This window comes from Vidua macroura, chromosome 9 (genome assembly GCF_024509145.1).
Source record: "Vidua macroura isolate BioBank_ID:100142 chromosome 9, ASM2450914v1, whole genome shotgun sequence".
In the NCBI taxonomy this organism is placed as follows: Eukaryota; Metazoa; Chordata; class Aves; order Passeriformes; family Viduidae; genus Vidua; species Vidua macroura.
The window spans coordinates 27,143,266-27,165,231 of NC_071579.1; the positions used below are offsets into that span (position 1 = coordinate 27,143,266).

The 21,966-nt window shown below is 40.6% G+C and overlaps 1 protein-coding gene across 3 annotated transcripts in view; it reads left to right on the forward strand.

Moving 5' to 3' along the window:
- The window catches only part of ZFYVE9 (zinc finger FYVE-type containing 9), a 58,471-nt gene that overhangs the window by 30,206 nt on the left and 6,299 nt on the right, over window positions 1–21,966 (forward strand). For all 3 annotated transcript variants that reach the window (XM_053984525.1, XM_053984523.1, XM_053984524.1), the window contains exons 5-14: window positions 314–413; window positions 3,981–4,157; window positions 4,485–4,654; window positions 5,388–5,511; window positions 6,657–6,779; window positions 7,947–8,102; window positions 14,900–15,124; window positions 17,456–17,538; window positions 18,239–18,343; window positions 21,130–21,280. In XM_053984525.1, coding sequence (XP_053840500.1) covers window positions 314–413; window positions 3,981–4,157; window positions 4,485–4,654; window positions 5,388–5,511; window positions 6,657–6,779; window positions 7,947–8,102; window positions 14,900–15,124; window positions 17,456–17,538; window positions 18,239–18,343; window positions 21,130–21,280 — 1,414 coding nt within the window. The remainder of the gene's footprint in view (window positions 1–313; window positions 414–3,980; window positions 4,158–4,484; window positions 4,655–5,387; window positions 5,512–6,656; window positions 6,780–7,946; window positions 8,103–14,899; window positions 15,125–17,455; window positions 17,539–18,238; window positions 18,344–21,129; window positions 21,281–21,966) is intronic.

Here is a 21,966-nt window from a genome sequence, read left to right on the forward strand (position 1 = left end):
CCCAAATTGTTAATTCTGCGAGGGATTTTAATGTGGTAGGTATTTATTACCCCCATTGTCATTTATGCCAAACAAATTTTAAAAACGCCACAGTGCACTATCAGGACAAAATGTGTTTATGTGTTCCACAAAATAATCATGAGGATTAGTAGTACAGGCACCCTGGGTAGGTACTGTGGCTTTAATGGGAAAATACTGATTTTTTTATCTCTGTATTTTGTATTTCAAGAGCTTTGCAGACACTCAGTTGTCCAGGTCCATCAGTTTGTCCTATATTTGTGCACACCCTTGAGGAGTTTCCCCTGTGTTCCAGGTGTTTTGTGCCGCGTGCTGTAGCCTGAAGTGCAAGCTGCTGTACATGGACCGAAAGGAAGCCAGAGTGTGTGTGATCTGCCACTCAGTGCTGATGAATGGTGAGTGGGCAGGGAATCCAAGATGTGGCACCTCACTGGCTTTGTGTGGAACTGCAGTGAGGGCATTTAAAAAGAAAAATATCAAAATACTTCATTTGTATGGGTAAGTATTCTAAAACAGTAGAGGTGCTTTGAGAGGCTGGCATGGGATCTCTTTGAAGAGTAGAAAAACTGGTAAGGTTGCAGTGAGTTTGAAAGCTTTCATTTGGGAGTGCTCTACCAGGATTGCAAAAACTGTGACTTTGGGGTTGATTCAGAAGTGTACTCTGTATCTCTTGTTGCCTGAGTAGATAACCTGCTATACATTTAGATGGAATAAGAAAGAGTAGAGTAATGCAGTTTTGCATGTTCTAGATCATGCACTATAGGAGATTGGGAAAGTAGTATTTACCCACAAATTAATCCAACTCCTCTTCTTAACTCCTTGGTGCTAGAGTAGGAGGTCTTGTCTAAATACAGGTCCCCAAATGTGGATGGCTGAGCTTAGATGGTTACATTCACACATTCCTGGAGAGTGTCAAACCCAGGGTGGTGCTGTGGCTAAAAGCCTGGTGAGAACATGGGACACAGGAGAGAGGTCCCACGTAGTTCTGAAGTTCACATGTAGAACTGAAAGGAAGTTCTATCACCTCTGCTTGGTGTAAGGAAAAACGGGTTTTGACCGGCAGGCTGCAGAATGTATTTTGTGTGTTATTCTTTACTGTATTAACACTTCAGAGCTGTGCTATAAATATGGGCAAACACAGAGCACTCTCTTGGGGCCTGTGAAAATCTCCAGAACTTCCCACACAGTTACCTCTGGATGATGATCTGTCCAGCTGAGTTATGCCCATGGCACTGAGACAGCTACTGCTGGAAGACTCAATGTTCAGTTCTTCTGTCTTGAATTGAGAAAGCTGAGAAATTGGATTAGGTTGAGAGAGGACCCATGTGGGTGCTTAATTCATGAGATAACTTGTCTCATTGTGAGAAATTCCAGGCATTTTGGCTTATTAGTGGGAAAGTGAATGGGTGTCTTGGTCCTGGGGTGGTATAAATATATATATATGGATTACTGAAACTTGATGCCAGAAGTGAGTTCAGTGGTAGAGGAAGGTCTGACAGGTGCATTCTAACATGTAAAAGGTAGAATGAGAAGTCAGAGAAATTCAGGCTCTGAATGCAAACTTTTAACTGTTAGGATTACTGTATTGTAATTATCAGGATGGTTTATCATGGAATCTCCATTGTTGCAATTGTTTAGCTAAACTTTGGAGACTTCCAGCAAAGATTCTAACCAAGAATTAGTTAGGAAAATTGTGGTTTGTGTCAGCATCACACAATGTAATTTTGGCATTATCTTTACATATTACTGCATAGTGGATTATTTTGTCTGTTTTCAGAAAGATCTCTTAGTTCGTTGAACATCTAAACTAAAACACTAAACTTAAGGTCATAGCTGTATATTTCTTCTCCAAAGACATTGAGTATTGGTTCAGGTTTGGTTGAAAGTAACTGAGTGCTTAGTCTTGAGATGAAAATATAAAATGAGTAGACAGTATCTGTTATTAAATAGGAATATAATTTTCTCAAAACATTTCAAAAAGATGGAACGTTTCAAAGATACTAAGCATTAATGGGTGTGCAGTGGTAGGTTTTAATTATTAATAATTCTTTAGGCCAAATGTGTAAGGTGACAGGAAATTGTAAGTGATCATATCTAGAAATTATAAACTAGTCCCAGTAATGATGCTGAAGGGATTCTAAACTGTTATATTTTGAGATGGAGAAATGAACACATTTCAAGGTGTACAAGAACAAGGAATTACAAATTCACTTAGCAAAAGATAGCTGGCTCTGTCGTGATGAGTAGGATTAATTTTCATCTGGGGGAAGGGAAGAATGTGTAAATATTTTGTTGAAACAAAAGTGTTGTTTTAAAAAGACATAATAAAACTGATCATATTATAATGATTTCGTTTGAAAGCCTCTCTGTCCTGTTGCCAGGGCAGATGCACATTAATGGCAGCAAACAGTGACACCAGTGCCTGGTTCCTTCCAGGCCAGTGCTGTGCTTGCCCTGTCTCCCTCTGTTCCTGTCCCTGCTGCAGTGCTTCGTGGTGATGCTTTGGGTTAGTTCACCTGTAACCTGAGTGCATCCCACCCCTCCTGATCGTCCAGTTTCTTTGTCAGTGCAGCTTTTTGGGCTTTTGTCCCTGTCAGTGCAGCAGGTTAAGCATTAATCTTTGCAAGACCTGGAAGCAGGGGTAGGAACTGTAAAAGCAGTTATTATTTCACTTGATTGCTCAGAACCTTGTTTGTGTTTGACTGGGTTGTGAGGGGAGGGTTATGTGTTTTCTGATATGTTTCCATGGCCAGGCTATGTGTTTCATCAGTTTCTAATGCTATTTTTAGTGTATTTTCAGTTGGTAGATGTGCTGACTTGGCACTTTGCTCCATTTAAAGAAGGCTTTAAGAATGCTCTTTTACTTTTCTAATAAAGGAGCCCTGGATATGTAACTTTGTGCATTTTTAATACTTTCTTCTTTCAGGACTTTTATTATAACTGGTATAGAGTTGCTGTTCAAAAAGTGTTTCGGTTTAAGTAATATTCTCAACTGGAAAGCCAATACCTTTTTCATTGACTATTGGTTTTGCAGGTTGATGGGGGAAGCAGGAGGGTTTATGTTCTGTTGAGTTCTGTTTGGCCTTTTTTTTTGGTCTTGTTATTTGCACCTTGGTTTTCTAACAACTTGCAGCTGAAGGAGCCCAGGGTCGTACATGCTCTGAGAGCTTAGGTGCCATGATATTTATGCCTGACTCAAAAAATGCATTTATTTTTAACACACTAATATGGTTGTGGGTGCAAACACACATACGAATTTTCTGGCATCTTGCTACAAGCCTCCCTTAGAGGTGAAAAAGAAGTAGCACTGTGGAGATAGTCTGGTTTACTCACTGAAGGATATTTTCCTATGATAGATGTTGTTGACAGAGAAGATTTATGTGTTATTTTTTGGCCAATTGAATTAAGGCTCAAGTCATGCCTTCCAAGTTAGTAGCATAAGGGTTTTTTTACAGTTAAGAATAAAAGTTGTTGATCTGTACACAACTGCCCTGGACACAAAGAAATGTAGGGTGCTTTTTGTCATAAATGAAAGCTAAATCTGCTCAAGTATTTTGTGGGTTATGAAACATTTGTAGTAAAAATGTCTATTTCTCCATGCATTGTGATATATATATATATATATATATATATATATATATGTATGTATATTTATGTACACACTGACTGTTTTCAATTAAATCTTTGAAGAAGAAACAAAATGAAGCATGAAGAACTAAGCATCACTCAAGTCAAAGTATATTTTAACCCTTTTCAGAAAATACTTCTCTATGGACTGATATTTTTATTGCACAGGGCCAGTGCAGCTTCTCCTTGTGCTTTTCTTGCTTAATTGCAGTCTCCTGTGTTACATGGAGGGAATAGTCTTTGGGAGGTGGCAACAGCTGAGAACTTAACACAGTGTTTTGGACTGTTAGATATCTTCCTCTGTGTTCATGGCTCTTGTTCTTTGTTTGCTTTAGCTCAAGCCTGGGAGAACATGATGAGTGCCTCAAGCCAGAGCCCTAACCCTAACAATCCTGCTGAATACTGTTCTACTATCCCTCCTTTGCAGCAGGCTCAGGCCTCGGGTGCCCTGAGCTCCCCACCTCCCACTGTCATGGTACCTGTGGGAGTTCTGAAGCATCCTGGAGCAGAAGGTAAGAGCACGTCCTTTTTCCTTCAGTTTACCTGTTGTAAGAATTTAGGAAGAATATCTGCATTTCATCCATTCCAAGTAATGGCTAATGCCAGTGTGCTATTCCTGCCCTCAGCAGGGACATCAGGTTTTTCAGGACATGTAGACTGTGGTTTGTGTCTGTACGTGATGCTGCCATAGGGAATACACTAGGTGATGTCCTAAGTTCCTTCCAGTCCATGTTTTTACGTTTATTTTTTCTGTTTTGCTGTTTTATACTCAGATTTTCCAATTTCCTAGCCAGTGTTGCTGTGAGATGTTAAATGCTGTTTTTTTACGTTCTCTGCAGTGGCTCAGCCTAGAGAACAAAGGCGTGTTTGGTTTGCTGATGGGATTTTACCCAATGGAGAAGTTGCCGATGCAGCAAAGCTAACAGTGGCTGGGACAACTTCCACGGGAACCTTAGCAGTGTCTCATGATCCATCAAAGCCCATGGCCAACAACACTTCATCAGCAGAAGTAAGGGAGTGTTTGGCATTCAAAATCCTGTGTTGTGAGTGGTCTGTGAGTTGCTGTGGTGACTGCAGTAAGACTGACGTAGGAAATCTGCTCAGGCTTGTCTTAGTATGTTGCATAGCAAGTGTTGTCCTTATTTGAATGTTTGCAGAGTGCTGAAACAGCCATATCTTTTTAAATGAAATGAAGAGTTTTGGGGCAAAGCACTAAGAATGTTTGTTGTCTGTGTGGCTTCCAGCTATTTGGCTGTACAGCTGGTGTGTGAAGGATATTTGTGTAACATATGCTTTACAAAAGGTGAGTCGTGGTCAGTAAGGGGTTTGAAACAATAAGATTATCAGTGTGGATCAGAACAGTACTCCGTGACAAAGTTATGTATGCAGGAAAGTGCAGATAAAGTTAACAATGTTAAGTCCCCCATACCCCATGTAAGTGGAATTGAGACTCTGCAAAAAGTTCATATGGACATAGAAGCATTAAGATTTTGTGAAGAAAGGGGTATGTGTAGTGTTAGAGAAGGGAGGTACAGGCTCTGAGCAGATTTTCTATCAATAGTTCACATCCAGGAGTTATCACATGATCTGTTGTTACAGAGCCAAATTACTTGGTGCTTCTGTTTCTCCAGCAGACATGGACTCCTTCACCTACATCTATAATACTTTATCCAGCCAGCTCTTACATTTTTATCACTATTACTGTTTTAATGTTGTCCTTCCTTGTTGTTTGCTTCTTGTAGACTGATAATGCCTCTGTATTCTCGGGAAATATAACTCAGGTTGGCAGTCCTGTTGGCAGCGCAATGAATCTGATTCCTGAAGATGGTCTTCCTCCAATTCTCATCTCCACTGGAGTAAAAGGAGGTGAGGGTATAATTTGGCAGCCAGCTTTTATGCTTACCAGATGCAATAACCTAGTGGCTACTGTGTTTATTTTAAAAATAAGATGCTGGCAGTGTGTTGAATATTGGAAGGAATTCTCAGTAAGAGCTCATGGGTAAATGTTGGGCCACTCCTTTGCACAATTGGTCCCTATTTGTATCCAGGAAGAGCCCCACCTTGCAATGAAATTCCTGTAACAAGTAAAACATGAAGCAAGAAATTAGCTGCTATCCAGAAACATGTGCTAATTTCTTTACTAATCAGACTGTGGGGAATGTTTCAAACAGAGATAGGTTTTAATTAGCCTTATGAATATTCATGATTCCCTTCTCTGAAATTCTTTTGGAACATGGGCTGTGTCTGAGGCATCCCCAGGCACTGCATTCAACAACAGTGTTGCACATCTTGGCCCACAGTATAGCTTTTAGTAATTGTGATATCCCCTTATAAAGAATCCAAATCAAGGAGGCTTCAGAAAATTAAAAACTAATTTTGAAAAGATTAGAAAATGTGTATTTGTTTATGTGAAGTCGCTTTCCACAGTCTGATTCATGACGTCCTTTAATACATTCCTGGAATTAACTTATTTTCTCTCTCTTGCTTGTTTTATTCCTATTAGATATTTTGCTGACACAGTGCATTTCTAATATTAAGCTGGAAGTAACCTTTTATTTCAGGATAGTGTCAAAACCAAAATGTGAGCAGTATTTAATTTCAGATCTGTTCCATCTTGTGTTATCTGTTTATGGTAGTCCAGGACTGATGCCCTTCAGCCTTGCTGTGATTTAAATAACAATTCTTAACTTCTTAGTAATTTGGGATTTCAGTTGACGTTGTGACACACTTTTCAATTTGATTTCAATTTTCTCCTCTAGTTGATACTGAAAAATAGTTATTTTTCTGAAACAAGATGCACCTTTCTAAAGGATGTACCGAGGCTTTCTCATAAATCTGTTGAAGTTTGAAAATACCAGTCTAGGAAACAATCACTTAAACCAGCAATAATTAAATAAATTTTTGTCTAAAAGGTCAAAACAGTAAAAAGAATTTGAATTGGGGTTATCTGATTATAATGTAGAATCCATACCAGTAATTTATGGATTTCATTGTGTTTGTTTCTTTCGTAGACTATGCTGTGGAAGAGAGACCTTCTCAGATCTCTGTCATGCAGCAGCTGGAGGATGGTGGCCCTGACCCTCTAGTATTTGTTTTAAATGCTAATTTGCTGTCCATGGTAAAAATAGTAAATTGTAAGTGTTTATTATTAAATAAGTCTTAGTCTTTGAGAAGGGGAATGTTATCTAGATTATTAGTAGGAACAGCAGCATTTTTATTTGGTAGGAGAGTCAGAAGAAGTGTACAGGTTGAAAACTTTGTATTGAGCCATATTAAGTTAAATGTCAAAAGGCCCTTTTCTGGTGATTTAGGTATCAGTACAGATAATTTTATGTAGAAAATATAAACTGGACTGATAGAGCCTCCAGTCTCAGGTTTGGAGATCAGTGTGTCCTGTAGAACTTAGCAGGGCAGGGTATTTTATCACCCATTTTCCTTTGGTTGCCTCACTTATTCCCCTGTCATCCCATTCTGGAAAAAGCAGATGGGATCCCATAATAATGCAGAGGTTCCAGGTCCCTGTGCACCTCTTCTGTCCCTTTCTGTCCCATGCCTGTGTGTACCTGTGCTGAGGGAGGAGTGGGGAGGCACACGGATGGCTTCTCATGGCAGTTCCTCAGCTGGTCTCTACCGGATAGAAACACGATGGAGAAATTGGGAAGGACAGTTTTGTATTAATAAGTTGTTTATAAACTTTTCAGCATCTCTTGGATTGCAGTACAATGTTTTACATATGTATTAAAAGGTAATATATTATAGACACAGATTTTATTTCAATAACTTAATATTCTCAAGAAATGAAGCTCAGAGCACGTATCGTTGCTATCATCCCTGTGAAGCAGAACACCACAGTGAGGTCTCATGGAGACACCTGACATCCAGCTCTCCATATATTAAGGAAGATATCACTGCTGGAAACTGTTTTAGCTGTCAGGATCATGGTACACACAGCCAACAGCCTAGCCTGTTCCCAGGCTCCTTCATTCACATTTAAATCCTGTCCTTTCATTTGAATACAGAAACTGCTAAAAGTCTGTTCTGTGGTGTTAATCCCAAGATCTGACTGGGAGCTGTAATACTCTGGCTCTTCCTTAGCTGTAAACTGGGAATTACTGAGCTGCTCTTGTTTTGGATGTGCTTGCCCTCACGGTAACAGATGTAGGACGTAATTTGTCTGTGTGACAGATCACACAACAATACGTGCTGTAAAACTGCTCCTTGCAAGAGCTGTCTTACTGCAGTGAAATTTAGGCATCCTTCTTGCAATTCTGCTCTGCTGATCCATGTTTGCATCTGTGCAGATGTGAACAGGAAGTGCTGGTGTTTCACCACGAAAGGCATGCACGCCGTGGGGCAGTCGGAGATCGTCATTCTCCTGCAGTGTTTGCCTGATGAGAAATGTTTGCCTAAGGATATCTTTAACCATTTTGTGCAACTTTACCGGGATGCCTTAGCAGGTAGGAATGCTCTCTGTTAAAAATGTTAAAAATCATACAGGGTCAGATACATTTTTGTCACAGCAGATGGCTCTTTTTGAAAAAAAAAAAAAAAAAAAAAAAGAAGTAAAAGAGAATAAGGATCAAAGCTGATAGGGGGATGAGTTGTTGGTTGTTAGAATCCAGTGTTCTAGTCATCTCAGCAGATAAAATGCTGCTAACCTGGGGAGCTGCTCCGAAGGTCTTCCAGCCAGAATGAAAATGTTGAGAATTCTTGTGGATAGTATGTTCAATGTCTCCTGACCGGGTAGTTCAGAAGTTTGATTCTCATACTGCCTGTGTCTGTTACTACATTATGGAGATCCTGTTTATATTTTAAAATAATATGTGTGTATGTGTGCCTAGAATGAACTGTAGAGCATTTCAGAAATTATCCCTGAATTTTGAATTTTTGTATCTTTGATTGCAAGATTTTTATATAAATCATTGCACATTTTGCATTTACTAAGTAAATAGGCTTCCACTTCCAGGTATTATTGTTGGACCTTAGAATTCAAAAATCCTTGCATAAGGAAATATGCAAGTATTTGGTTCCACTCATCAGAAGATAAAGCTTGTTTTCCAGAGGTAAAATTGGATCACATTAAGGTTATATGCTGAAAATACATTTACAGGAGGTTCTGCTTATCATTCGTAATGCCTTTGGAGTGATTGAATCCAGTACTTTAATAAAATAATGAAAGATACTTGTTTCCTAAAATATCTTTGTACAATAAAGGTCAGCTTGTTCAGAGAGGTTGCCAGGTTCAGAATGTATTATTATCTCATGTCATAATGGATCTTGTGTGCATGGCAAACAACTACTGTTCTAAACCTCAATTCATTTTCTTTGTCTTATAATGATGTTATTCAGAGGGAGATAGATATGAAAAATGGCAAGCATGTGTATATAAATGTGTATATATGTATATTGCAGATATAAATCTAGCTTGGTGTGTATATTGCTATGAAGTTCTGTATAATTACACAACAGAAATACATAATTTATAACTCCTACATAATGCATTTGTAATTCCTTTTTTAGTACTGTAGTGGTAGTAATTTGATATCCTACAATTCCACTGGTGCAAAGAGCTGCTTAATATTGTAAAATTCTTAATCAGAAACCAAATGTCGCTGTTGAAGAATTCCACTCTGTGTTTTCTTTTGGTAGGATCTGCTGTGTGCTGTGTTTCAGACATGAAGGACGAGTAGACAGACACCTTCAGTTACTGCTAATGCCTGCAGGTTTTGTAGGTAGTGCACCTTGATGAATTCCCAAAGCACTTGGGAATGCTCTTTCAACATCCGTCCTTTTTTTCTTTCCAAGGCACGCGTTGAGAGGCAGAAGGATCTGTTGGCATATTTGTAACTTGGCTGCTTTAAACATTATTCAGGCAGAGAGGAGGTGATGCTGTAGGGGTTTCAGTTGGGTGTCTGTAATCCCTTGGAAGTGGTTAGCAGTTCTGCTCTTGGAGGTGGAGCCGTGCTTTCCAAGCTGTTCATTTCAGAGGTACTGCACCTCTCCTGGCAATGAGATGATTTAGACATTTAGAGCAAACAAGAATTCCCAGTAGAATTTAGAGACTATTTAACAGCCTGCCTCGCCATTTCATTTTTCCTTATATAATGCATCGGCTTAAATATATTCTGTATCAGGAAACTGAAATAAATTCTGTTTTTTATTTATTTCCTTTAGTATAAGTTTTCTTAAAAACAGTAATAAAATAAAAAGGCACATACTGTACTTTTTATTGGAATGGAAACAAGAATTACTTTTTATGCTGTTGATATTGCTTTGAAGTGATTTTAGATTTCTTGGTCTTGTTTTCAGTGGGAAAACACAGCATCCCTTTTTGTTTGTTGGATTAAAGCCCAATCCATAGCAAATGATTTCTCCATGAGTCACATGAATTTAGGAGCTTGAATTCTGTGCTCAGGCCTAGAAGCACAAAGTACTTGTATGTACTCGTGCCTCTTCCCAGATGTTTCTGCTTTCCTGAGGCGCTGACTTGTTCTGGAGGCAGAGTCCTGCCCTCTGTGCTGGGTGTTGTTTGCAGGCTGGCTCTGGTAGGATGGTAGCAGAGAGATTTTGAAGGAAAAAATGATCTTTTTCACTGTAGGCTGTATGCATGCAAGTTATAAAAAAATAAAGTCAGTTAAGGCAAGTATTTATTGCTGCTCACTTTTCATCCTTTACTTTTCCTCTGGCCCCTCTGTCATCAAGCTCCCTGCTGTGTTGCTTTTCTTGTTTTGAAATTGAAAGCTAATGATTTCTGTTGTGGTGGTAGTAGTTGCACTGCTGTAGTAGTAATCCCATGATTATCCTTGTCTGTTGGCTGTAGGCCTGGCAGTGAATGGGAAAATGAGGACTTCTGTCCATCTGAATGAGTAGGCATTTGAGGCAGTTGCATGTGTTAATGTAGTGCTGCCAGAGATGCCCTAGTGCATCAGTTCTGTGCTGGAACACAATAAAAGCTACTGTTAGGTTTGTAGTGGAAATGTAAATCTGGCAACTGCCTGAAATGGCTTTGTGGTCACCCTGGTTTTTGGGGATATTCCTTGTGACGGTGGGTCTATCCCAGACACAGTTTTTGCATTTTTTACCCAGCGTGGTTTTAATTAAATGTGGTGGTAGTTAATAGTAGATCTGTAAAGAAGCCCATGTAGATGTTCTGAACAGAGAACAGGTTAACCAAGTAATACACCCCTGCAATTGGTCTGTAGAAAGGTGGAGACAAAATCAAACTTCATATGAGGTGAGTGAGTGATGTTAGGAACACTGCCACAGAGTAGCCTGAGAAAGTTTTGGATGCTGGCAGCTGCTGCTCTCGCTGGATGTAAGTGAAGCATTATGGCCCTTGGCAATAGGAGTAAGTTCTTTCCAAATTACTTTCTGATGTGTTTCAATAAAGAGATGCTGACTGTGACCAGAACTTTGAATATGGAGCTGATATTGGAGGTTTTTCTCAGTGTTGGCATCTGCAACAGATGTGTTAGGGCATCAAGGTACATTCATGGTCTTGGCTCTTCTGTGGCTCTTTGTGGCTCTTGGAGTGATTTGGTTTGTGTTCCTTTTCCAAAGGAAATGTGCTCAGTTGCTCTTGAAGAAAATCCATCTGGCAAGATTGTTCACAGGTGAATATTGCTTTGCATCTCCTGCTGCAGGACTGGGGTGCTGGGGTTTTCAGGATGCCAGCAGAGTTTGGTACATGGCAGTTCCTGGCTGTTCAGGATGGCAGTGGAATAAGGCTGGATGGACTTCCCCTAGCCACAAATAAATGCCTTGCCTGAGTCTGGATGCCATTACCTTTTTTTAACCTGGCATTAACCAAAAGATAGGAAGCATACATTAAGACTTTAACCTCACTGGTTTTTGGTAAAAGTACCTAACTGGCTTCACCACACATTGAGGGCAATAAACAAATGCAGGAATCTTTTTTTTCCCCCCATCTACCTTTCCTGGTATAGACTATTTTGAGGCCAGAAGGGATTGCCAAACTGCTATACAAAGCACGTTGTTCATCATGGAAAGATATCTAAGTGAAGAATTCAAAACACTATGGATAAAAACATCTTTTTTTTCTGGAGAACTTTGTAGGGATGCTTAAGATTTAAAGTCAAGGATAACCCAGTGTAATTGAGAAGAGAATAAGTACTGACCTGCCGCAGAACTGCTTTAGATGCATCATGCACACTGAAAGCACTTCCTAAATAATGTCAGTTGTCTGATGTCAGGTGCTGGAACTTAATATATGGAAAGGCACCTTTCTGCTCACTCTGAAATTGCCTCATTAAAAAGGAAGTTGTGATATGTTTTAAATTAAATTACATGCTTTTTCAAAGGATAGTTATTTTTGAAGGTTTTTCTGACGCCTACACTTTCTCTACAAGCCTCTCAAACAGTTCTGTGCTTAAAATGTGTAATGGTGCAGTGGGTTTGGTTTGACAATTGTCAGGCTGGGAATAGCAACTTCTTGGTGAGGCCTTGGCTTGGAATCACCTTCAGAGACAGGGCAGGAAAGACTGACAGCCCCTGGTCAGGCCAGAAATGTTTGAGGGACAAGCCCAAAGAAGCTTTTTGACTTGGTTGTGCTGACTGAAAAGGGCACTAAAGAAGTGTGTAGAATAACATTTGCTTCTTCCCATGCTGTCCACATCCAAGCTCTTGAGCAGTTATAAATAATGAATTGCAGCACAGCTACCTAATCCCAGTAATTTGTCCTGTTAAAGTGGTGGCAGCCTCTTGGATCTTGCACTGTGCAAGCTGCTTGTGTCAGAAGGAGTAATTTATGATGCTGTGGCTTATGGAAGGAAAGGGCTGAGCAACTGAGTTGCAGATTCAACTCTGAGGGTTTTTTCCACGTTTCTGTTGGCTGAAAAATTATTATTAAGGCATCCCAGGCATGAGCCTTGAGGCTTCATCTCCTGAAACAGAAAAAATAAGTAGTCATCCCCTCATGCTGCAGCACTTGGCACCAGTCTCAAGTGGAAATGTCTGGTTGCTTTGTCATTCCAGTGGGCAGTGCCACACATCTCAGATCCATACAGGATTGTACAGCTGCACTTTGCCTGGCCTCTTGCACACATAAAATACACAGAAAAGGGGGCGGAATTCAGTGCAGTTTGGCAGTTTATACACGTCATACACTTGAAGGGTAAAAAGGATTATTGTGATCATGTTGTTGGAACTGAGAACCTCACCAAGTAACTTTATTATCAGGCCTGTAGCTCTATTTGGGTAAGAACAGATGGGAAAGGGAAAAGGAAGTATAAATGAAGAAGAGGCGATTAGTGAGGGTAGGTGGAAACTGCAAAAGCAAACGAGTGCCAGCAGCTATTTTAGATAAGTGAAAATCTTTCTCATGAACACCAGTGGATACACTGGTTTGCACTCACTAGCAGGATGCCCACGTTGGTGCATTGGTGTTTCACCGAGCAGGCATTACTGTCCCAGCACAGCTGACAGAGCTGCATTTGCACATGGGCAGGAGCAGGGATTCTTGGCAGCTGACATTTGATGTGGCTCTGTTGTTCATGGTAGTTTGACCAGTAGCTACTTTTAATCAAGTATGCTCAGCTGAGAAGTTGTAGCCACTCTAAGAGTTCTGGAATTCGATCTGGGTGATCATGTCAGCTTTGGCCTGTGTGTATCTGTAAAATTACAGGTTGGCTTTGCAGGACAGTGGCAAACTCTGAATGAGCCTCACCCTGCTATGTGATGCTGGGCTGCCAAAGCTGTCACCTTCTAACAGAGAACCTAGTATCTTACTTTGTGCAGCATTTGTGAGTACAGAAAAAAAATCCACAAAGCAGCCATGAAATTTGAAAAATAAGGAACCCCTTGAGCTTATTTGTTAGTTGGAATGTAAAAGGAGCCTTTTGCTTACAGACCTGCCGGTCACTATATGTAAAGCTGGAGGACTCAAGGTAATGTAAAGGACAATACTGAGTGATGACTGTGCCAAGGTGGTCTGGTGCAAAGCAGTATGGCCACATCTCCAGAGGGAGGGCTGGAATAGCTGTATAATTATAACTTGTATTACTGAGGATGTCAAAGTATCACTTCTGTGACTCATATTTTTACTTACTTAAAACCTGGTATTTGTCTGTGTGTGTATCATGTGTGTAAAAGGAAGAAACTCCAGGTAGTGTCCAGTGGATGTGCAGATGGAGACGTGCACATAACCACTTTGAGTTCAGATACAAACACTCCATTATGAGGTGGTGGAGAAGGAGCAGAAACTCCTGCTTAGCAGTCTCTGTCTGCAGGTGGGAAAGCCTGGGATTGCTCCAGAAGCCCAGGAGGTCTGCATGAGTACCTCAGTCCCATGCAATTCCTCATGAGTGGTGTGATCAAGCACACCACGCTCTCCGAAATTGCCTTTTTCTTTGAGAGCAAATCAGCACTGTTAATATTCACATCTTCCTATGGAGAATTGTGTTCAGCTGTTCTGTACATTATTTGCATGCTGTTGTTGTCATTTGATAAAAGGAATCACACCATGGTTCTTTGCTTCGATGTTAAATGCTGTGTTGGATGCTATAATAACCTAATCAGCATTCAGATTCATTCAGCCATATGAGTGTAAACAATTTTGGAAATCAGAAGCATCAAAGAGTAAAAATGTGAATAAAAATTAGTGATGTTTCTCCCCTGTGTCTCTCTCAGTTGCATTTTACATTAAGTGTACTAATGAAATAAACAGTCTTTTGTGTAATTCTTGCAATTACCCAGATCTTCAGTATATGTCTGAGCAAACCCCAGTGGTTTGCCTAAATGGAAGGACAACCAGGGGACATTAATTGTTTGACCAGGTGCACATCCCTCTTTAAATTGCAGCTGAATCCAAAAGTTTAGTTCAAACAACAGCAGCTTCTGCAGTGGAAGTTCCTTGAGTAAGGCACTGAAAAAAGGCTTTGTGTGGGTGTGTCTGTAGTGCCAGGGGGACGTTTCAGGTACCACTTTAGCAGCAGTACTGGCCTGAACTCTCCTGTGATATCCTGAGAGGGCAGTGAGGGCCTGGCACAGGTTGCCCAGAGCAGCTGTGGCTGCCCCATCCCTGGAAGTGTCAAGGCCAGGTTGGGGCACTTTTGCACAGGAGGTAACTTGGGCACCTGTGTGCAGCAAATCATTGTTTCAGATGTGGTTAATACACATTAATGCTCCAGGAAGAAAAGTGAATTTAACATGGATTTTTTTCCCTTCTGAAAAACTCCTGACATTCTTGATACAGCTCTCAATCCAGTGAAGTAATGAACTCCTCTTTTTCCCATAGGTAACATTGTTGGCAACCTGGGACACTCCTTTTTCAGCCAGAGCTTCCTTGGAAGCAAAGAACACGGAGGGTTCTTGTATGTTGCAGCAACCTATCAGTCCCTGCAGGACCTGGTGCTCCCAACCCCACCATACTTGTTTGGCATCCTCATCCAGAAGTGGGAGACTCCCTGGGCCAAAGTGTTCCCCATCCGGCTGATGCTGAGACTCGGAGCTGAATACAGGCGTGAGTAGCAGGCACTGCTGGAGGGGAACGGATGAATTCTGCTTCAGAGCACTCCCCCAGCCATGGATTGTTACCTGTCAGAGCCACCCAGGCTCAAACAGGCAAGGAAGAGCTGTGTGGCAGACCCACAGTGCAGCACTGAGGTGCTGATGGGACCTACGGCCTTTTTGCAACTCTGCTGGGTCATCAGGGAAGCTTTTGTGGAGACAAAACTGTTTCTGAGCATGTTTGTATCCATTTAGTGACCTGAGAGTTATGTGCAGAACAAGTCTGATTAGCTGGTGTAGTGTTAGCACAAGGGAGAGCTTTGAGATGTTAAGCTCTTTCTATGCTGAAATGAAAGACCATTTGCTTTTACGTTTTTAAGACCAGAGAGTAACAATATGTGTTCAGGGGCAACAAACTTGGCAGTTTGTTGCAAAAATTCTGTTGGAACTCATAATAAATAGTCTGGAGAGAATGTTTCATCTGAACAAAATCTTAGCATGAAATTGGCATAAAGTTAAGAGAAAATAATTTTGAAAAGACATTGACCATTGCTGGAGCAAAGACATTACTGGCAGTTTGTCCACCATGATGGGCCAAAAATTTTATGTTTTACTCATCTGCAGTTTTAATTGGCATGTCTCAATAATCTAAATTACTATGAAAATTGTCTGTTGTTAATTTTTTCCAGAACTTTTTCAAAACATTTTAACAAAATAAGTTTTATAATATGCTATGCAGAGATTTGTCACTTTAACTTTTAAAGTTTTGAGAACATTGGGAACTTTCACAAAATATGTGTGTTGCTGGAGGAGAAAAATAAAATTCTCAAAATTTGCCTTCTAAGGATGAGGATTGAAGCTTAAACTTGTACAAAGAAACATTCATGTTATAGGTGTGTAGGTTTTTCTGTGTATCCGCAGGCATTTTTGAAGTAGTGCATTTATTCCCATCAGTATTTAGAAAAACAAACAAAAATGCTCATATTTTGGATGTGACATCTGTTTCTGAGCACAGAAAGAAGTGTTTTGATAGTGACAAAGAAAAGTACCTGGGAAGCCAGGCTTTGCATCATTCCTACAGCTATGGTTTGGATTTAGACATATTCCCTTGATCTGTGCCAGCTGTGACTGCAGGGCACTGTCTCGGTTTCTCCCTGGAAGGTGCTGCTTTTGTGGCCCAGGTTTCCTGGGTTTCCTTCCATCCCCTTTGCTGGTGGAGCTGTCAGAATCCAGCCATTTGTGCAGTGCTTCTGGCTGTGCAGATCAGATGCAGGAGGTCCTCGGGTTGCTGGGTGTGCAGAAAACATCTGCTGAGCATCCACAGATCAGCCCAGCAGCTCAGGCTCAGGGAATTCGGTGCATCTGGGATGGAGCTTGAAACCAGGGTGGCAGACACAGGATCAGCCCTTGCTGGTGCCTCAGGGCACTGTGCAGGGATTGGTTGCATGTGGTGTGTTGTGCTTCCAGGTATCAAATCAATGTGCAGAGGCTGGAGCTGATTTCCATCAGGAAATCCTCATGTTATTCATATGATGCTGTGCGCTCTGCAGTCCCTTCTGACCACACTGGGAACTGGGAATGTGGCATTTGGGGAAATCAGGCTGAGTGTTTGCCTGAGGATAGCTTAGGAATCTTCCTTCAAACGTGTGTTTAAGAAACCTTGGCATTATGTACCAGTGCATGAGTCATGTTCCAAGCATTGTGATGGCTTCTGCTGCAACATAACGTAATGCAGCCAGCTCCATGCCCTACACTCAGAATTGCATTACAGATGTTTTACAGGTATGGATGTCAGCCAAGGAATGCAGATATTTTACATCACTGACATACCATAAATGTCCTTTAAATTGTTTTTGATGTGCCCCTTTGGAGTTTGCCACATTCTCATGTAATAATGAAAACAGGAAATAAAATAATCTGGATTATCACTTGAATGTTACGTGTCAGCCACAGAACAGAAAGATTGATGATGCTGTAGTGGAGAACAGCAGGATGGTTGTGCAAAAATAGAAGCCATTTCCAAGAAGTAGCCTGAAAAAAGCATGTAGAAAGGTCAATCTTTGCCATCAGGGCCCAGGTCACTCAGTTCAGTCCTGCATTGTGGCACCTTTAAGCTTTCCACATAATTATTCTTGTTTCTAGCATGGTGGGCAAGCAGCCATGACACATGTGAGGTCATTATAATGTTGAACCCTTCTGCCCTTTTGCTTTTTAAATTGCAGTCTTCCCACTCTCTTCTTTAGCTGCTGCTTACCACATTCAACCAGATGATATTTGGGTCTGGTTTTGCAGAATCTGAGTATGTAAATTTCCATCTGACCTCTTATTTTCTGTTTTATTCCAGTTTATCCATGCCCACTTTTTAGTGTCAGATTCCGTAAGCCTTTGTTTGGAGAGACTGGACACACGATCATGAACCTCCTTGCAGTAAGTCAGTGATGGAATTTGTGCATTCCATTGGTGTGACTGGATGTGTGTGGGGAGATGGGGGCTCCAGGTGCACGTAGTATCTGGAAGGTCCAGAAGATGCAAGAGGAAGTAGTTGGGATTTTGCAGTTACTGAGTGTGGGTTTTAGCTGTCAACAAAACAGTGAATTGTAAGGGCACCCAAATCAATATCCCAAACCTGTTTGCTGGAGGATGTTTGGATCTTGAAATAAGTGGATTGCTTGCTCAGACTGCTTCCTCAGAAGTGCTGGGTCATCACAGTGTGCAGTCACAGCCCTCTGATTACATCGTGCTCCAACTGAAGGGATGTTATTATCTCTTCCTACTTTGCAAATATTTTCAACATAGGAAATTCTCTTTGATGCATGACTTAATCTCACTGCTAGAAAAACTAATAACTCCATCTAGTAATGTAACAGAACACAGAGAGCAAATTTTCTTACATACAGTGATAATATTCAAGGTTGGAGAACATTAATTTTGATGTAAGAGATATGTTTTCATTTGTGTACTGCAATTACATGGGTTACACGCTGGGGTGTCTCTGTCCCTCCCTGCCTTCCAGTCACTGATTACAGTTATTTGAATGGGCTAAGTAGTAGTCACCAGGATAGTTATGAAACCTACAGTGTTAATGATGATGATCATGGCTAACTTGAAATCTTGTTTTAATTCTCAGGACTTCAGAAACTACCAGTACACACTGCCTGTGGTCCAAGGTTTAGTGATTGATATGGAAGTCAGAAAAACCAGCATCAAAATACCTAGCAACAGATATAATGAGGTAATGCTTATAAAACATATTTGTGTACAGTTTCTTTGTGATTGGAGTACCTGGGACCTAGAGGAATTTTTATTTTATTCACTACTACTAAGGAAAAATGCTTCAAAAGCAAATACCAACTGTGTGATGCACACAGCTTCTGGAAGTGAATGAGTCTGACTTCACAGGAAGAATGCAGTTCCATTTACTATTAATTAAACTCTTAAACTCTTTTTCTTGAGGTTTTTGAACTGTTTACATAAAGTGTTATATGTTTGATTTGAGCAAGTAAGTTGACAAACTTTACACTCGAGGTAAACTAGGAAGAAAGCATGTATTAGCTTTTCTCATTTGTGTTGTGTGTTCCCACTCAAAGCATTTGAGTAGTATCTGTTGGATTGCTGATTACTTTTTGTAAAAGTTCCCTCAACATTGAAATTCTAGACTTGATTTCTGGTGTGAGAAAATCAGTCAGCATCTGTAGGAGTTAGTGCTGCTAACTAGAGAAAGCTGGGGGAGGAGGTATTTGAACAGTAATGAAAGGGAGCAGTGGAGAAGGGGATTGATTTCATGTTCTGTCTGAAGAGAGGGGGGTAACTTGGTAGTTTGAAACTTGTCAGGGCTGGGGTGAGGGCATACCTCCTAAGCAGAATGGTATTTGTAAAGTTCTTGTAAGATCAGAGCAGAATGCAGCTTTATCTCAAGAGAGAGTTTCCCTGCAAGAAGCATTTGAGTTAAATAAGTGAGTAAAAAAGATTCATTGAAAAAAAAGTGTCCTTTTATGAAGTTTGAAAAATATTAAATTGATGAAGATAAAGGGTCTGTTAAAAGGTGTTTTAATTTTTGATGCAGTTGTGCCAGGATGGGAGAGGTCAGTGAGGTCTGAATGAATTCAGTCTGGAATGACACAGACAATGCAGTTCAGTGTCAGCTGTGCCTGGTGTTTGCAAGGTGTCAGTTCCACTTGTGCCAGTCATGGACTGAGCAGGACTGAGAGGGAATTCCTCTGTCAGGGACGTAGCAAAACCTCTGCATTGTGCTCAGGTTCCCTTCGCAGTGTGATGAAAGGATTCAGCTTTTTAAATGGAGAACTTGTTACTTATTTAACATTGTTCATAGCTTGTGATTCATTTCAAAAGTTGCATTAATAGGAACTTTTCATGAGTTTTCTTTGAATTAAGATTCACAGAATATTCTGAGTTGGAAGGGACCCACAAGGATCATCAAGTCCAACTGTTAATGGCCCATGCAGGGATCAAATCCATGACCTTGGTTTTACCATTGCCTTCCTCTAACCAACTGAGCCAGTCTCAAGATGAATTAAATAATAAGACCTTTACTTTTATTTAATTAGAAAGGACTGCTACTTGGATGTTTTAAATATCTAAAAAGTGAAAAACTAATTTGAAATCTCATGCGTGTGTTAAATGGGGAAATTTCAACCTGTGATTAACGAATTACACATTCGTATGTAGTTTTTCTATTAAATACATATTTTTGTCTTCAAAATTATTTAAATTTTCTATAGCTTAGAGGGTCCTAGTTGTCTGTTTAGTTCCTCAGCAAAGATGACTGTAATTTCTTCATCAGTTGCCTTCTAAGGAAGCACAGTTGCCACATCCAGTTATTGTTGTGCTGAAGGCAACTGCTGGGCTCCACAAACGTGGCTGTTCTGGAGCTAAAATCCAGTTTCTGGAGCATGGCATGATCAACTGGAGAATGAAAGACATGGTTGTCTGATGCAAAATCTTAATTAAGTTTCCTCCCCAAACATTATACCTGTGCACATTTGTCAATAGCAAGCATCAGTTAATGTTCCTGACACTGTAATTAAGGTTTTATGTTGGACTGAGAGAGACAAATGTGTTGTGTGTAGCCTGGATGCTTATGAGCTCCAGGAAGCAGAGGTGGGAGTGTGAGTGCTGTTAGGAGATTTCAAATAATTTAGTATTTTTCTGGGTTTTCACTGCGGGGGGATTTGTGTCATTTAGTTTGACTTGTTTAAATTGTCATTTTCCTGTTTGAAACAAATTCCAGAGTTGGGTGACTCCCTCAGGGTTTTTTTGTATCAAAATGACCAAGTCTGAGCCTCCATGAAGAGGAATAGTGGAGAAAAGAATCTGTATAATCTAACTATTTTTTTCTATTTTTACTATTCTATTTTTACTATTTTTTTCTAACTCGGTTTATGTTAAATGATAGTCAGCAGAAGGGCAAATGTGTCACAAACTTTTTTGGATGCTTTCTGGAGGCCTCCTTTGCAGAGAAAGAAAATTTGGATGTTTTAAAAAGTCTTAAATTGGGAACATTGATCCCAGTTTCACCAGTTCATGCAGGTGAAGCACAGAGACACTGAAGTTTCAGTGTCTGGTTGTGGCAGTACAGGATGAAATGACCCCAGTCTGAGAGCCCATGTGGCACTGAACTGTGGAGAGGCATTTATGATTTATGTCATTAACAACTGTAGTTGTGTAAACAAGCCAAGTATTTCCTCCCAGGGTTTTACTCATGGGTTTTTTCCCTGTGTATTTTTAAAACCAGGTAGATATAACAGCTTTTGCAATTTCTGTAGCTCAGCTATCCCTTAAGATACCACTTATCTTAATTGCACACAGGATGGCACTTTAAAGTATCCAGGCAGTAAAAGACCTGAACCCTCTTCTCAAAAGCAGTTTATGGTTCTGAATGCTAAAACCTGACATGGAATATGAGAACTTGAGAAGCTTCTGATTAAACTGCTCCAAGAACCACCTATTTATGAACTGCTTGATGAGCTGGGTGGAAATGCTAAAGCTTTGTGTTTGCAGATGATGAAAGCCATGAACAAATCCAACGAGCACGTGCTGGCAGGGGGAGCGTGTTTCAACGAGAAGGCAGACTCACATCTGGTGTGTGTGCAGAACGACGACGGCAACTACCAGACACAGGCCATCAGCATCCACAACCAGTCCAGGAAAGGTGAGTGGAGCCCTGGCTCTGCTGCTCTGCTTGGCTGCTTGACCCCTGTGTTGCTGCCCCAGCTTTGTGAATTGGCTACAGCTGGGTTTGGCTGGGTTTCACCCAGTTTTTTTTAGAGAAAATCAGTCTGACCACTGGCGTCCCTGACTGGGCAGCTTTGTGCCAGAACTGGCTTAGGCACCCCCTCTCCATTAGTAATGAGAGCTGGCTTTGGCCTTATGGGATGTACAGGTGAGGCTGTGGTTGCCTGTGCTTGACCTACACTAGGTGAAAGAAAGACTTGATTCAGTAGCACAGAAAGTTCAATAGGAATAACCAACCACAGCAGCATTGTAATAATGCATCTTCAAGCAGCTTCTCATTTTCACCTTAATTAGACCATCTAATTTCCAGGGTATATTTTTGTTACACTAGGCTGGAGGGCTGCAGCACCTGTGTGCTGAGAATTTAAATGTTGTGTTTGGGGACATTTCTGGGAAAGACATTTATATAATCTCCAAACGAGAACAAGACAGAGGCTGATTTGGATGGTTTGCAAGTATCACTGGTGATTCCAGCAGGTGTACTGGCATGGAATGTCACTTGGGACTGATGGTCTTGTCTGACTTCTGTTAACTTCACCTGTGGGACAAGAAGAGGGATTTCCCACAGGAATTTCATGATTAGTAGTCATTGAAGATAATTTA